General features: G+C 34.4%; 1 protein-coding gene across 6 annotated transcripts in view; it reads left to right on the top strand.

Annotated features, from left to right (window-relative positions):
• LOC150092347 (centromere protein I-like) overlaps positions 1–17,919 on the top strand; it is a 311,409-nt gene that overhangs the window by 176,342 nt on the left and 117,148 nt on the right. For all 6 annotated transcript variants that reach the window (XM_090415030.1, XM_090415031.1, XM_090415034.1 and 3 more), the window contains one exon: positions 5,510–5,627. In XM_090415030.1, coding sequence (XP_090271156.1) covers positions 5,510–5,627 — 118 coding nt within the window. The remainder of the gene's footprint in view (positions 1–5,509; positions 5,628–17,919) is intronic.

The raw sequence follows: 17,919 nt of genomic DNA on the forward strand, positions 1-17,919 counted from the left end.
TTAAATTGTAACAAGGATTGTTAAAACAAAGATATATCCCAGGCGGATTAAGATATGACCTAAAGCAATCACTATCACGAAGGTTAAGTTTGTACGGGGCTTTTTCCTGCCTTAACACAGCAACCAAAACGGGTGCCATGTGAAGACCCATGAAACACCCAAGGGAATAAAATCGTAACTGGACCCAAGGTTGATGGAGTGATATAAAAGGGGAGACATTGAGGACAAAAGGGTTGGACACATACAGAGAAGTCACACACAGAGGAGTCGTGATATTCGTCGTCGGAGTGTGGTTCTTGTCGTGGTTCATTGTCATCACAGGTTTTTTGTAAGCCATGGTAGAGGTCAGTCGTCTTTTGGTAGATGGCTACATAGAAACAAAGGTCGTATCGATGTTCGAAGATGTCATACCAATTCAAGGTCGGTAACCTACGTTCCAGCCAACAGACGCCAGAAGTGCGAGATAACTCATTTGAGTTTTGAAGAAAGTCAGTTCTGGATTTACAGCCCGCCAAGTTTCCTGACATTCTCGGAAATAAGAAGTGACCTCATCGATCTCGGAAAAAGGTGCCTGTATGTGTAGCCAAGGTCGGAATGTAACGGAGGATAGTGATTTCAAGAATCTACTAGTATGAACCAGACGATTATATACAAAGTAAGGTCTAATATATTGTATTTTACTAGAGGCAGAAATTGTGACAGAGATTACTCTAAAGTTTTTATGTTAATAGTGTTTGAGGACTGAAGGCATTTAGCTAATCATTGAATTAACTTGTTTAGTTGTAGAGACAGGATAGAATTAATGTAAGGTGAAAATTTAATATGCTTAATATTGTTTATTAGCTAAGCCTGTCTATTGTTTAGCTTGTGTAAGTTTGCTCTGTGTATGACTAAGTGATAGCTAAATCATTACCTTAGACAAGTTGTGTTAGAGAGAATTGTTAACTAAGGAGGATTACTTATAATTCCAAGCATATATTGCTGTAGAAGTATAGAGCCTGAATCAACTTGTATACTTAATGTTTGCTTTCATTGTACATTCATTTAACATGAATAAATTGTTTTGTTTGTCAAATAATTTGCCAAATTCCTGCATACCAATGCACTGCTCATAAAAATCGAATCTGTTTAACCTAGAGAGATAAGTAGCCAGGACTGAAAATTAGTAATTTTGTGTTTCTAGATTTAGTATTAAATATAAGAGTGAAAAGTTCCATGCCTTGCTGAGTGATTTTCTTTGGAAGGATATTCAACTCCTATCTGTGAATCCTGATTGCGCAGTCGATATAAAAAAATAAATTTTCAGAATTCTATATAGAAAAACGCTAGTAGTTCAGACAAAGAGATTGGCTTCAGCCAGAGGCAATTTCTTAGTTCTAAAGAAAGAAGTAAATTCTCTTGGAGAGTAGATTGAGTAAAATATTGCCAGAGATGCTCATGAGTGCTTTGTCATTGAATGACTTTTTAAATAATGGTTAATGTAGGCCTTTTGTGGTAAGTATTTGGATGGGAGGCCTTATAGTTATAACAATAAAATTCCAACCTCTTTCTGGGATATGTATATATTACAGGTCACAATATGCTAGTACATTGTGTCTGCTATTTCAATCAGAATATGACGTCAGTAATAATTATTGGATGCACAGATTGTGCTGAACTCTAGGAAAACTCTGTGGAGTAGAATTTTGGAAAATGATTGAGATGTAAATACTCACTGCCCTTTGGAAACATCCACCAAGAAAAACATTATGCAAAGCTGAACAATGAGCAAAACTTGTTATTTTCTGTAACACTTAAGTCCTCATAATTATCTAGAGCTCTCAATGGTGCTTTATGTAGTTAGTGATGATGATTAGATGTCACTGTCATATGTTCCAACCTTGTTGGTGGGCATGTGTATTATTGAACTCTACTGATTCTCATCTGCCATAGAGATGGAACAGTTAATAGAATTCACATGTGATATATGGAGAAGCACTACTTGGTTTTTGGAAGTCTATACACATTGTTCCTTGATGAAACTTTGTAATTTGGCTCATGTAATTTTACTGTCAAAATTACATGAGCCAAAACTACACAAAGTTTCATAAACTCACTGTAATTTTTGACACTCCGTAAGTTTTTTGTAATAGAAAATTCATTGTGCAGTAGCCTTTTTTAAACACCATAGATTGGTCAAATCTGATAGTTGTCATGAAAATGAGAGATACTGTCAGTCAAAAATTAAACTTTGAACAGTTTCAAACTGTTTATTTAAACAGTTATAACAGTGTGCTATACAACATGTGGTTGATCACATGCATACATTTTATCAGTTATTTTACTTTTAGTCTTAGGTTGAAGACTCACTGATGAAGAGTTGATATAACTGTTCCATTTTCAATGGCAAAATGACAAAATATTTCAAATAATTTCTTTCTCAGTGAATGGAATTTAATGATCTGTGGTATTTATGGAGTCGCCAGTTTTTTAATGACAAATTTAGAAAAATTATAATCATCTGTACAATATTATTGTGTTACTGTATGTGGCACGATACAAGAATGCTACTACAAAACATAATTTTATGACTACTTATGATTATCTCCTTACCTATTTATTTGCATTTTTAAAGTGGTAGAATAACCATATTACACAACAAAAAGTATAGCATACCTTATAACTTTCAGACTCTTCACATGTAGGTGTGCTCTGCAAGAAGTTTAGTTTGAAACTTGAGGTAGGATCAAAAAAGTGCATTAAAGAATATTTAAACAGCTATTTTTTCTTATTTTAGTAAATTAAGTTTTAAACGTACACATATCTGTTTTATAATTATGTGAAATGAGTGAAATTAGAACAGATAGATATATTCTTAGAATTATAATTCATTAAAGAATTACAGCTTTCAAATAATTGAAATAATGCTACATGAAATCATATTGTGTGTGTGTGTGTGTGTGTGTGTGCGTGCGTGTGCGCATGTGTGTGTGTGTGTTCTTCATTACTTCATTTGTTTTTAACAGAATTATATATTTCAATATAGCCAGACTTTGCATAATATAAGTTTGATTAACTTGTTTTTCGGTTACCAGAATCTGAAAATATTATACAACTTTTTACTTACACAATGTAAATTTCCAGTTAATGCAATCCTTTTCACATTATAGTTGAAAACCTTTGAATTAATAATCAGGCAGGCATTGAACAAGCCTTTGTCCACTGCCTACCTCAATGTGTTCCTTACCCATTGGAACCAGACATGTTACTTGTTTGTCTCCTGCAATCAAAGTCACATGAATCCTGTGCTAAGCTTACCTCAAGTCTGACTAGCAATAAACAAGCATTTGCCCTTCAGAAATTGTATGATGAAAAAAGGAAGACCAACGCTGTTCAAACAACTGTGCTTAAATATTTCCATACCAAATTGTTTCTTCATTGTATATTTTACGCAATAAACATTTAATTATATATTCTATAGATAGTTTTCGGTATTGAGACCACATATTAATATAAAGAGTTTATTAAAAATAAACAATTAAAAAACCCGAATGATTTAGTATTAGATGTTTTTAATAACTTCACAACTGTTAAATAATTGAGAAACCAGAATACAAATGATATATTCATTACTATATGTATGCTGGAACATTGCTAGTTGTCATGTTCTGTGGGTCACGTGTGCTTTATCCTAGGTCCATGGCAGTTAAATTTTTGATAAAGGCAGACCACACGTGATGTAAAATCAAGCTTTGATTTTTTTATTGTACTGTGTAAGGATCTTAAGCATTTGTGCAGCTTCTTTATAAATTTTCTTGTGAAACAATTATGATCAATATATGACATGTTTGTCTGTTGCCCAGAGTACTTGATGGCCAGTAGTGGCTGTGTGGAATGCTAAACCTGATTTGTGCTCCCTTCTTTTTTCTTGAAAAATGAAGTCATTTTCATTTTTCAAGACAAATATTAGGAACAAAAAGAAGAACTTGCCATGGGGTCCTCCATTTCTTAAGCTCTAGCCAACCTATTTATGGAAAATTTTGAAACAAATTCATTAAAATCCTATCAAAAAAGATCAAGAGTTTGGCTATGTTATGTCGATGATATTTTCATTATTTGGCCGAGAATGGTAGATGAGCTGATTGCTTTTAAAGATTATCTAAACAACTTGCATCCCAATATAAAATTCACTATTGAACTAGAACAGCACAAGAAATTACCTTTCCTTCTTGAAGTAAACGAAGAGGAAAAAAGGTTTATCCTTCTCCGTATACAGAAAACCCACCACAACGAGAAGATTTTTAAATGTTGCTTCACACCATCATCCATTGCAAAAAACTAGACATAATTAAAACTTTGCGAGACAGGGCATACAATATATCTAGCACACCGATTAAAAGAAATGAAAAATTACACTACCTGGCACAGAACCTTGCACTCAATGGTTTCGAACCTAAGATAATCAAAAAAATTCTTAATACAGCTCCTGTAACTCCCTTACTTAAACAAGATTTTAAGAATGCAGTCACACTGCCATACATCAGAAATGTCACTGACAAAGTGGGTATGATGCTCTGTGAGTATAACATAAAAGTGGTGTTTCTACCTTTACAAAAAATATCAAGATTCCAACATCCACCAAAACCTTCACATCACCCCATGAAAAACCCAGGCGTCTATGAGATTCATTGCTCTTGTGACATTTGTTATAGGCCAGATGGGAAGGTCAGGAGAGATCCTCATGTCTGAGCATGTAAAAGACGTCGAAAAAAGAAGGGAGCACAAATCAAGTTTAACATTCCACACAGCCACTACTGGCCATCAAGTACTCTGGCAATAGACAAACATGTCATATATTGATAATTGTTTCACAAAAAAATTTAAAGAAGCTGCACAAATGCTTAGGATCCCTACACAGTGCAGTAAAAATCAAGGCTTGATTTTACATCAAGTGTGGTCTGCCTTTATCAAAAATTTAACTGCCATGGACCTAGGATATAGCACACTTGAACCACAGAATGTTATATATCAAATGAATATATCATTTGTATTCTGGTTTCTCAATTATTTCACAGTTGTGGAGTTATTAAAAGCATCTAATATGTGTAATTAATTGTCAGTAAGCTTTTGTGGTGTAAAACTTATGTTCCGTTACCCCTGATGTGTAAGTCTTACAATGCATGGAACTTGTTGAGTTTTTTAATTGTTTATTTTTAATAAACTCTTTATATTAATATGTGGTCTCAATATCGAAAACTACCTAAAGAACTGCTTAACCACAGAAACCTTAGTTTACATTTAATTATATAATTACAGTGTTTATCTTTTACATGATATACAGTTAAAAGATTATTTAAATAAAAAGTGTTTTTAAAATTCTTTATGGACATCCCGAAGGTCACAGACCAGTTGTAATTTTTCCTATTGATTATTATGTTCAGTTAACACTTTCCTGTTTTGCACATTGTACTCACAGGACAAATTAATAATAATAATAACATGATTATAATTTTAAATAATTTTATAATAGCCACCCTCTTCTATGGAGTGTATTCTGAAGACAATGAAAAAACACATTATTTTTACCAGCTTTAATTCTTCGCTACCCTCAAGATTTAATTTTTGGACATTTACTTCATTGTATGCTGGTAAGTTATTTATATGCTATACTTTTTTCTAAGGCATGAATAATTTCTAGGTACATCTGTTGCAAATTCATATGTTCCACATTGCATATATATATATATATATTATTTTTTACTTGTTCTCTAGATTTAAATCCCATAAGAAAATTTAGTATCATTATTTATGAAAAGGAAATGTAATGTAGTGAAGGGTGATAGTCTGACTAATCAACACCCCTCTCTCTCTCTCTCACAAGCCACTGTCTTACAGGTGTCACTTTCTGCATAATGTCTCTTTTACAGATACTTCCTTGGGTGCCATTCAGTAGAACTTTCCCTTTTCTGTTAAAACAACATGAGCAACAACTGCCCAACATCCTTTTACAAATTAATTGTTGACTCACTGAATCTCCCATTCATCTTTCATTCTATTATTTATTCTTTTATCTGTGAAACAGCTCATGAACAACTCTTCAAGAAGTACATCAACAGGTTACTTTTCTCTTGACTTTTGCCCATACTCATATTGATTTGCTGTAGGATTTGTGGCCTCTCATGTGTTGAAGTGAATGAGCTTATAAAAACTAAAGCATAAAATTATTCAAGTCACTTGTTTTGTACTGTTGTAATATTACCATTGATATTTACTCTGTTGGAACTCTAAATCTCTACATCCAAAAGACTCATTGTCTGAACAGTGTTAGCCTCTACTAACATTAAGTTGATAACATGTCTGTATTATGGGAGGATGCACACTTTTCACTGCATTTCTCTTGCTCTTGTTTATTTTTTATTTTTTAAATAGAAAAAAGAAAAATAACTATTTCTTAAATGAATTTTTAGTTTCCATAAAACACATTCTGGGCATATTGTTTAAAGGTAAATAAGCTGGAGTTTATTAAAGCTAAAGTTTATTATGGCTCATAACTCAAGATTATGAGTCATCAGAATGTCTCATAATCTTGACGACATCATTCTATGTTGATCATTATTTAAACCTTGGAAAATGCACTGACAATTTCATGTCTTATGACTCTTAAGAAGATTTTCTCTAGCAAAATTGATTGAATAGAAAGAATGCTTAGAGTAATTTACAATTGTGCCACTCAGTTGTAAATGATGTAAATACTAATGACAACACCAGAAGCTCTGTGACTTATCGCGACAACAGTGCACTGCTCTACTGAAGCAGAAAATAAGCCTTTCTGGAAACATGCAATGCTAAAGAATGACATCAATAAGCTCACCAACACCTGCAAGTTCATTCCAAAAAAAATTATCAGGTGTAGATGCTTCGGACCCACATGCACAGATAAAGATGGAATGAACCTCCCATACCTAGTTAAAGTGAACCTGTCATACACAAACAGCACTGAATTCATAACTGCTATAAAAAGTAAATTCAAAAGCACCCATCTCTATCATGTAGATGACCCCTCCCCTCTGGAGATTATGTTCACCCAATGGAAACAAGGTCATCTTTTTTTTGGCAGCTGGAGGAAAAGCATCAAAATTGTAGTAAAGCATGGACTATTGACTATAAATAAGGAATGCTTATGTGAAAATCAGGTACTACATTTAACAGCCTCTTTGAAAAACCAAAACTGAAACACTATAAGGCACATGCTCGGCCCTTGCGATCAACAGCAAACCTCAGCGAACCTTCCAGATCCACTTTACAAACATATCAATTCCTACCTCAATAATGTTCTTTTCTGTCCCCAGTCTGTAAAACCGCACCTGCTTTTCCTAACAGAAATCCAAAACACAACTTCCTTATGCACTACTAATCTCTACTTTCCCAACTGCACACTCTTTGACTCATTGTGCTCAAAGGTGGCATCTGTCTTCTCTGATATAACATGCCAAAGAGTATCCAACTTAGAATATCCTGTTTTGACCTCTTTTGGCTGAGAATCTCTCTCTGCCTCATGCTATCAAATATTCACTTGCTGTTTCTATTGCTCTCCTAATGCCACCAATCATTCCTATCTTTTTTGATTCCCTTTCTTCAAATGTTGATTTTCTCCAGTTAAACTTTCTTAATAGCAGGGGCATCTTCCTTAGGTATTTTAATATTCATAACACAAACTGCCTTCCCTTTTCCAATTAAACTAATCAGGTAAGTAGAGATGCTGAGGAATTTTCAGTCACCAGTGAATGTTACACAAATCAAATCATTCACAAGGCTTCTGGAAAGCAGATAACTCTAGCCACTCTTCAAACACCCTGGACCTCTTCCTTAGTATTGATCTTCTGAGTACACTGCAAATGTTGTTTGTCCTTTAGGTAACTCATTCTGTAACCTAGTAGCAGTATGCACATGCCAACTCCCATCCACATATTGTATACCACTATAAATATGCCAAGTGGGATGAAGGTTGCAACTTCTAATCCTCATTCCTTCGATTGGGATTCTGTTTCCAACTATCTGACCCAAACATGTATACTGAACGTGTCACTGAAGTAATCCACATTTGTGTGAAGATATTCTATAGCATCAAAAAATTTATGTGAAAATGATTCTATAGCATCATCACCCACAAAGAAGGCTAATCTTCTGGCTTCTCTTACTTTTCCTCTAATTCTTTTATGGCTGAAACTGGCAAAAGCCCCCCCCCCCCCACACACACACACATGCAGCCATTTCGGACACTTACCACACAATATTTCTTTGACCCTCCATCAAGAAAGAAATCAAAAGAATTTTACTCAAATTAAATACAAAAAAAATCTTCTGGTCTGGATGGAATTTCTCCAATTGTCCTAAAGGTGTGTTGTGTTTTCCAGAGTTGATTCCCATTCTATGTCATCTTTTTATGCTTTCATATTCTACTGGTATCTATCTGGCAGCATGGAAATTAACTCATGTACAACCTGTTCCTAAGAAGGGTGACCAGTACTTTCCATTAGACTCAAGTGATAATCACTTCAGAACACATGCAATTTGCAGACAAAAAAAAAAATACTAGTGGTGATGATGGGCAGTAGATGGCTTTAGTGTAGATGATGGTGGCAGTGGCATTTAGGTGTAGCTGGTGGATTAAGTGTTTGGAGATGGAGAATTGTAGATTCCAACGACTCAATGAGTCATTGGAGTCCTTGGAGGTGTCACGAAATAATAATAATAGTAAATGATTGCCAATATGGATTCTGCCACTGTCAATCAACAGAGGGATCTATTAACCTATGTCGCCCATCTGTAGATAAATGCCATGGAAAAATTTGACCAGTCTCAAGTGGTTGCTGTTTACATCTCTAAGGCATTTGATAGGGTCTGTTAAATATGCTCCCATCATTTAGTCTATCCTATCACTTCTGCAACTGGATTACCAGCTTTCTGACTGAATGCACACTGCATGCGATAGTTGGGTTTCTAGTTATGTCTTATCTTCCACAAAAAAGAAATTTTACTCTCAATAACTTGCAAATCTCTAGACAAAAAGAGATATCTTTTCTTGGGGTTATTCTGTCATCAGACCTCTCTTGGCATAGGCATATTACAACTATTGCTTCCTTGGCATTGAAAAGATTAGGATTTCTCTTGCACTCAAGTTGTTACTTCCCCTTGGAACAACTATAACCCTATATAAATCACAAATCTGTCCAACTATTGAATATTGTTCTCACATCTGGGGTGCTGCCCCTAACAATCCCCTAAAATTACTTTGGCAATCTAATGTTCTGGAAGAAAAAAGCAGTATTATAGCTATGTAGGAGTCGATCTTAAGATAGCAGTCCCCCAAATTTTTGGCAAATTAATGTTACCATACTTGCTCAGGTTAGGAGAATTCTTCATAGCCATGGCTGATTCTAAAAATAATCTTTCTGATCTGTAATGACTTCTAAATAGCATATTAGTTTTCATCCATCTAATCATGCGTGAAGGGGGGGTGTCGAAAGCATGGTCTGCTAGTCCTGATTTGTCATGATAATGGTAGTGAATGTATTCTTTATGTTCTCCAAGGCAGATGTTAACAGATTTTCCTGTCTGTTCGTAGTAGGCCAAATCACAGTCACATGGAACTCCAGGATATTCTAAAGGATGGAGTTCATTCTTAGAAGAGTAGATCAGAGTTGCTAATTTAACATACGGTTTGAATGTGGTGTGAAGGCCATATTTTATTAATACTTTGGCTACCTTTTCTAATGTACGTCTAACATAAGGAACAGGAATAGTTCTTGTGTGTTAGAAGAGTGAGAAGTAATGAGGCTATGTAGTATTTTATTTATTTTGTAGGAATTGTAGCCATTGGCCAAGAAAGTATGTTGCAGATGTTTAAGTTCTTATTCTCAGATATTAGAGGGTACCAAATTAGGAATTTAGATCTTTTGTCCATTACAATTTCAGTTGTTTCGCATGTAAACTATAACATATTGCTTTGTGTTATGAAAATGCTGATTTAAAATTCAGTGAAATATAAGCCAGTTAATAAACATTTTTTTTTATTTTTTTTTTTTTATAAAATTGTTCATTTGGTGTTGTTAATACAGTTAAAATAAGTTATGAATAATGTTCAACACCTAAGCTTGTCCATTAAATTGGATTTAGTAATGACCCATCTCTCACTACTTCACTCCATCCACTCTCACACAAATGCATAGTTTCTGCTACATTCATCTTCTACAAATATTTCCATTGCCATTGTTCATCTGTTAAGTTCTTTGAAACACATCATTAGAAATTGGCTAGGAGAGAGGGGACAACCCATAACTGTATCTCTGTTAATAGATGCTTTGCTTCCAAGTGAAATAATCAGTATGAATGGCAAAATTGAAGAGATCAGTGATGTCGGAGAGGGTTGGGGATATTTTCAGGTAAAGTTAAGAGGTTTAATAGTGAAATATTGGTGAATAAAGAAGTAATATCAAAACTAACCATAATATCAGTACTATTTAGAACAAACTTTTTTTTGATTAAAGATTTGAAGTAGGTGAAATTTTCTTCTACTTCATTAGGTAGATCACGGTAGCATAAAATATGAATATAGCCAATGGGGGGGGGGTTAAAGATATAACTAAGTGTTTGCCTAGTTTAAAGAAGGGAGTAGTTTTTCATGTTTTATTCTGAGCATAACAGGTGTAATAATTTAGAGGTTTATAATTGCTGCATATTCTGAGCATAACAGGTGTAATAATTTAGGGGTTTATAATCGGGTCTAGTAATTATTATTTTTTTTTGTATTTGCATAATTTATATATATATATATAGAGAGAGAGAGAAAGAGCAGTGTTTTTTTTTTGAAATTCTTTATGGACAGATTTATCAGAAATATAAAGGAGATACTCCCAAAGTTCCAGGTTGAGAATAGAACTGTTCATGTTGATAAAATAAACTTTACAACCATCAGTAGTTTTTACATTTTTTTTTTTTAGTTTCAGCATGTTTTTAGTTTCTCTCATCATAAAAAGAAATATGTAATAAGAGAAATAAGGTTATTGTAAAAAAAAACTGAGAAAAAACATTATAGTATGAACAATCGAAGTTTGAGGAGTCAGTGAACTATGACACATCATCTGTTTTCTATCATTGTTTGGTGATGAATTCACAAAGATGACATATCACCACACATCTTAACGGAATGTTGCAGGGAATTGGCATGCTTATTTAATAAGAGTGATACAACAGGTTACAAGAAAGAGTGGAAAAAAGGTGAAATTGTTCCACTGCATAAAGGTGGTTATAAAGCTATGGCTACAAATTATAGGTCAATCTGTATATCTGGAGTTGTGGCGAAAGTACTGGAGAGATTGTGAGAAGTAAGATACAAAAATGGATTGATAATAGGAGTATTCTCTGTAGTTAGCATGGGTTTGTTAAAGGGAGATCATATTTTACTAACTTATGTAGTATAACAGCAGATGCATTGGACAAGGGAGATGCAAAAAGAACTGTATACTTAGAATTTGCAAAAGCTTTTGATAGACTGCCACATGACAGGCTGTTAAATAAATTGAAACAGATGAGATTGGATAAGACTTCTCAGCTGTATCAGTGACTGGCTGTCAGATAGGCATCAGAAAGTTGTATATGGGGATTCAGTATCTCGAAAGAGGAAGGTCACTCATGGTGTGCTGCAGGGATCAGTTTTGGGACCAATGTTGTTCAATTTGTATATATTGGGATGGGTTTAACTGGTGATATGCAGTTGTTTGGATAATGGCAATGATGTGGAGGACCCTGACATGCAGAAAGAAAGAGTTTGATGCCATTGTATAAGGCCATCAGGCCTCATATGGATTATTGTGCATAGATTTGGTTACCAGGTTTTCGTGGTCACAAGGATATGTATGGTCCAGAGAAGATTGACAAAGATGTCAGTGGACTTTGGAACATGAAGTACGAGGACAAATTGAGAGAATATAAATTGCAAAGCCTTGTGAATAGGAGGAGGAGGGGAACATGATTGAGACAAAAGTTAGTCAGTGGTTGTTATCAGGTTAACATGGAAGAGATTTTTCATAGAATGGGAGAGGGTGGGACAAGAACAAGAAGCCATCCCTGGAAAGTGTATAAGGAGGGTGTGAACAGAAGAGTGAGGAGAATGTTCTTTACATAGAGAGTGGTTGGTGAGTGTAGTGCATTGTGTATTTTGAATCTAGACACATTGAATCGGTTTAAGGCATGGTTGGATGAGTTTTTTGTGTGATAGTGTCTCCCACAACGAGTCTCTGACTTCATGGAGGTCAGATGTTAATAATAATCATATAAATTTATTCACTTGACTTCCTACCATACTAGCTTTGCTTATTGTGGTGTCTCTATTTCCATATTCAATGTGCCGGCTGCACAAAAAAATTTTCCTCAATAGGTGAAATGTTTTACTTTTCTATAGGTTTCCCATTCAGGATGCTGCTGCTGTTTTCATTATTCTTGTCTATTTTCATAATCTTTTTTATTGGTAGTGTTCATACCAAATTTGCTACAGCTGTAACTCAGTTTAGTTAAGGGATTTTGCAGGCTTGTAATGGATTTATTTAAGTGAATTACATCATCTGCATGAAATAAAGAACTCGGCTAAATGTATCCAATTTTGATATTAGGTTTAATGCCAGTTTCCTTTATGATCCATATAGATGATGAATAACAGTGGAGCTTGTTTGTTTGTTTGTGAGCATGCCCTTATTTCACAATGGACAATGTATTACTTTATATAATATCCCATTTTCATCATATAATTGTAGCATTTTATTATTATTATTATTATTCAGGCCTCCATGGAGTCAAAAGACTCATCGTGAGAGGTCCTTCCTAGAAAATACAGTCTACCATACCACTCCTTGAACTCATTAACCATTTGTGCTCTCACTACTCTATCAGGCAATGCATTCCACGGTTCAACCACCCTCCATGCAAAGGAACTACTCCTCATCCTCTTGTTCCAGCTTCCTTTCGTAACTTCCAGGGATGGCCCCTTGTCGTTGCTTCTCCCCCCCCCCGTTCCCCCCAAGTGAAAGAACTCCCTAGTGTCAACCCTGTAACTACCTCTCAACAGTCAAGTCTCAATCATATCACCTCTCCTTCTTCTATCTACCTAACTCTGATGTCCACATTCCATCAGTCGATCCTCATAACTAACATTGTATAGTCCTGAAACCATCTGCCTCTGTATCCTTTCCACAGTTAATTTATCCCCTTCAAATCCTGGAGACCAAATTTGAGAACAATAGTCCAAGTGTAGTCTGATCAGGGCTTTATACAATAGAATGACAACTCTTTTATCTCTGTAGGTCAGCGTCCTTCTCAGTATTGCAGCAATCCTCCTTCACCACTTTTTCCATATGTTCTCTGAATTTCGGGTTCTGTCAATCATCACCAGATCTTTTGTCTCTCCTACTTTCTCCAGTCTAATATGTTTCTTTTAACTTTGTCAAAAGCATTTGGCAAAGTTAAAAGAAACATATTATTTAACATATTAAAAGAAAGACAAATACCAAATAATATCCTAAAAGCTATCACAAGTATATATGAAAATAATCAAATACAAATAAGATTAAATCATGAGCTATCATATACAAGAGAGATAAACCAAGGGGTCCGACAGGGATGTCCCCTCTCAGCAACTCTTTTTAATATCTACTTAAATGAAATAATAATAAAATGGAATATAAAATTTACATCAAGGAATTAAACTTTCTCCTACAGTTAACTTAAACACTCTCCTCTTTGCAGACGACCAAATAATAATTACAAATTCTGAAGATAACTTACAGAAAGCTATTTTAAATCTAAATGAGATATCCAAAGATTATGGTATGATAATATCAACGGAAAAATCAAAAACTATGGCCTTTAAAGGACAAGATCCAGCAAGAACTAAAATAGTAATAGATAACAAGATCTTAGAACAGGTGAATTCATTTAACTACCTAGGATGTATGATCACATATGAAAATGAAAAAGATATAAACATAAAAATTGCAAAATATTTAAAAATAACAGGTGTAATTAACTCTATATTTAAACCAAACCTAGTTCAAAAACAAACCAGGCTAAAAGTATACAATGCATTAGCCTTACCGGTCTTAATGTATGGAAGCGAAATCTGGACAATAAAACAAAAAGACAAACAAAGATTAACAACAGCAGAAATGAAGTTTATGAGAAAAACTGCAAAGTATACCCTATTTGATCACAAAAGAAACGAAGATATTATGAAAGAATTAAACCAAGAACCAGTAATAGAAAAAATTAAAAAATATAAACATAAATGGATGGAACACGTTCAAAGAATGAAAACAGAAAGATTACCAAAACAAGCCTTAAAGTACAAGCCATTAGGAAAAAGAAAACCAGGACGTCCTCTTAAACGATTCAACAATGACTTCTAAGGCCCGAACAGGCCATGCTAGGCCTAAATCCTTGATACGTATGATGATGATGACTTTCTCCAGTACAGCTCCTCCAACAGAGTATGCTGCCTCCCATCGATGTCTCTTAAACTTCAAGACTTTACATTTTGCTGCAATAAACTGATATTCCCATTCATTTATCCATCTGTCCAGTTTATTCAAATCCTCTTGCAGGGCTGCCACATCTGCACTGTTACCAATAACCCTTCCTAGCTTCACATCATCTACAAACAACTGAATATCCCCTTGCAATTCACTTATTGCAGGAGGATTTTGAAAAACCTAGTAGAACTTACTAGATTTCAGTTTACAGTATGGACTAATCATTACTAACATCGTGATTTTTCTTATGGAGGTCTGAAATAGGGTGAAGAAGTTTGTTTAGTCTCTAGAGCAAGGTCTCTGGATCATATAAAAAATGCCAAAAATATATAAAATGAATAAAAAAAAATTTTTTTAATTCTTAGCCTATCCTCAGTACAAATGTTTAGGTTTACCGAAAACCCTTTCATGGGTGGGAGCTACATAAAAATAAATAAAATAAAATAAAAACTAGCATTCATGCTTCACCATAGAGATGTGTATAAATTGATGTGGCAAAGAGTACAAACAAGAAATAAGAATTAACTTGGTATTTGTTATAACAGTGTTGACTTTAGCTTCACGTAAGCTATATTCTGAGTCTGAAGTCACTATTAGTGATAAAGATGAATGTCGGATACAGATGATTTTCACCATAACAAATGTTATTTATCATTTATTCACTATAAAACACTACCAGAAGTCTTGACAGAAGTCTCCTAGGTGTAATGCTGTCATAAAGAAAATTGACTGTAACAAACTCTGTTGCTATAACAAAATATTTGTATAAGTATACCATAGTGATATTTGATTGTACAAAAAGATACAGAGGATTTAATATTATTATTATTAAGAGAAACCTTCAAGGAGTCAGGCGCTCATCAAGGGAGGCCAAAGATATCACCATCTCTCATACCTTTTCTTGAATTCATTCACACTATCTGCGCTCACAACCTCTAAAGGCAATCTATTCCAATCACACCCACACACACTACTCTATGACTGAAAAGTCCAGCCTCATTCTCCCCCTCTTCAATTCTCAGCCATATTGGAATTAAGGGAAATGAGACTGAAGATGCAACTGCTAAATCAGCTCATACTTTCTCCACATACTGTTTGACAATACCATATATGGACTATAGACAGTTTATAAGATCAAAGCAAATTGCTCAGTGGCAGTCATCATGGCATGAAGCATTGACAGCCTTGGCCTGAAATTAAGCATTGGCATTCTAGTAAAAATATAAAGAAAAGAGAGGAAGTTGTTCTTGCTAGGCTCTGCATAGGTCACAGTCATCTTGCACATTCTTATTTACTGAGGGTTGATGACCTTTCCATATGTGAAAAATGCAATACACTTCTCGCTATTTGTCATATTCTGGTGGAGTGCCAAAACTTGACATGAGAGGAATAAAATTTTTACATATCTAGCCAAGCCATATATACTGAGGCAGATTGCATGATGTTTTTATACTTTCTACAAAGAATTAATTTATACAAACACATTTGACTGTAATTTTGTTTATATGTAGATACTGCATTACTAAACTTAATTTTTATGCATACATATTGTATAATTTCTTTTTGACTATTTATGTACTGCTGTCATACATTTACTGTAATTTTACTTATATGTAGATACTGCATTCTTTGGCTTAGTTTTTGGATACATGCATTTTGTTCACTAGTTTGTACTGTTGACTATTTATATACTGCTAACTTTTGACCTTATGTATTGCTGTAATCTTTGCAATAATTTTATTTATATGTAGATACTGCATCGTGAAACTTAATTTTTGTGCATGCCAGTTGTTTACTAATTTCTGTTTAACTATTATATGTATTTCTGTAACTTTTGTTGTAATTTTATTTATGTGTATGTACTGCATGGTTTGGTTTTTGTACATGCATATTGTTTGCAATTTTTCTTTGACTGTTTATGTATTGCTGTAACCTTTGACCTTGTGTATTGCTGTCACGTTTACTATGGCACTTTCATATTTATAAATTTAGGGACACAAAAAAAAGTTTACTATGGCATTTAGCTGTTTTTGCGCCAATAAATTATACACCAACCGACTGTCCATTGTGGAAGAATTGTTCAGTCGTCATTCAGCGAGCATGACAGTGACTCCCACCATCTTTCCTGGCCACCACAAAGTCCAGATCTGAACTCCATTCAGAATGTATGGGACATGTTAGAAAAACAGATCCAGGAGCAAAGTCCTCGTCCCTCAAATATGAGCGAGGTAAATGCCTGGTATGTTATAGGCAGAGATGCAATCCATCACCTTGTGGACTTTTATGAAATAAAAGTTTCTAATTCAGTGGCCTGTGTGTATATTAAGTATTATATATATTTTACTTACATGAGCGAAGTGGATGTTAAATCCATCATTATTTCAGTTGAAAGTTTCATGAGTTGACCAGAGAGCTTGTGGGGAATACATTCCTCGGCATTCACGAGTTGCCTTAGTGTGGACTGCTTAAAAGACATATTGTCTATCCAAGTGGCTGAAATAATGCTGGATTTAAATATCTACTTTGCTTATGTAATTTTGCATTGCCAAACTGAAGCCTTTTGGCTCTTTATTTTAGTAATTACTTTTATGCACCAACTGAGAGTTTGCTTACAAAAAATACATTTCTTTGATGTGTCAAGTTCCTTAGTAGAATGAGAGTTTTTGCTCTTTTAAGGTTTCTGCCTAGTCTCTGAAGAGAACCAACCAGTTCAGAACAGCTGTCAGACCAGCGAAATTTTATCAAAGTGGACTAATAAAAGCTGAATATATAGACACTTGGGTAGCGCCTATGTCTTTTGAGTAGTGTGCAATAAGGCAACTCGTGAATGCTGAGGAATGTATTCCCGCAAGCTCTATGGTCAACTCACAAAACTTTCCGAGTTTCTTCATTTGGCTTTCAAATAATGCTGGATCTAATATCTACTTTGCTTATGTGATTTTGCATCACTGAACTGATGCCTTTTAGTTTTATATTTTACTGTTTCTGTGTTGTCAAGGTTATGAGTAATGAGACTGCCAAGATATGAAAACCAGTTCAAGTATATGATTTCTTTTGACATTTTTAAGTTTATTGACATTTTTTTCTCATCTCTTCCTATTTTCGTTGTTTTTGCATTGATTGATTTTTATTCTAACAGTTTTGCACTCTCTTCATTTAAAATTGTTATTGTCTTTTTCAATTGTGCTGTGAATTCTGCGAGAATAATAATATCTTCCACATGTTTAATGTAGTTAATATTTATGCCATTGGTTTGTATACCTGGTTCTTAGACTACATATCTTAGGTTTTACATATTTTTTCGAGATAGATAGTGAATAAATTTGGTGAGAGGGCAAAACCCTGCATGACTCATTTTTTT

This window comes from Typopeltis vanoorti, chromosome 26, assembly GCF_054136105.1.
Source record: "Typopeltis vanoorti isolate ZY-2024b chromosome 26, IOZ_Tvanoo_1.0, whole genome shotgun sequence".
Lineage (NCBI taxonomy): Eukaryota > Metazoa > Arthropoda > Arachnida > Uropygi > Thelyphonidae > Typopeltis > Typopeltis vanoorti.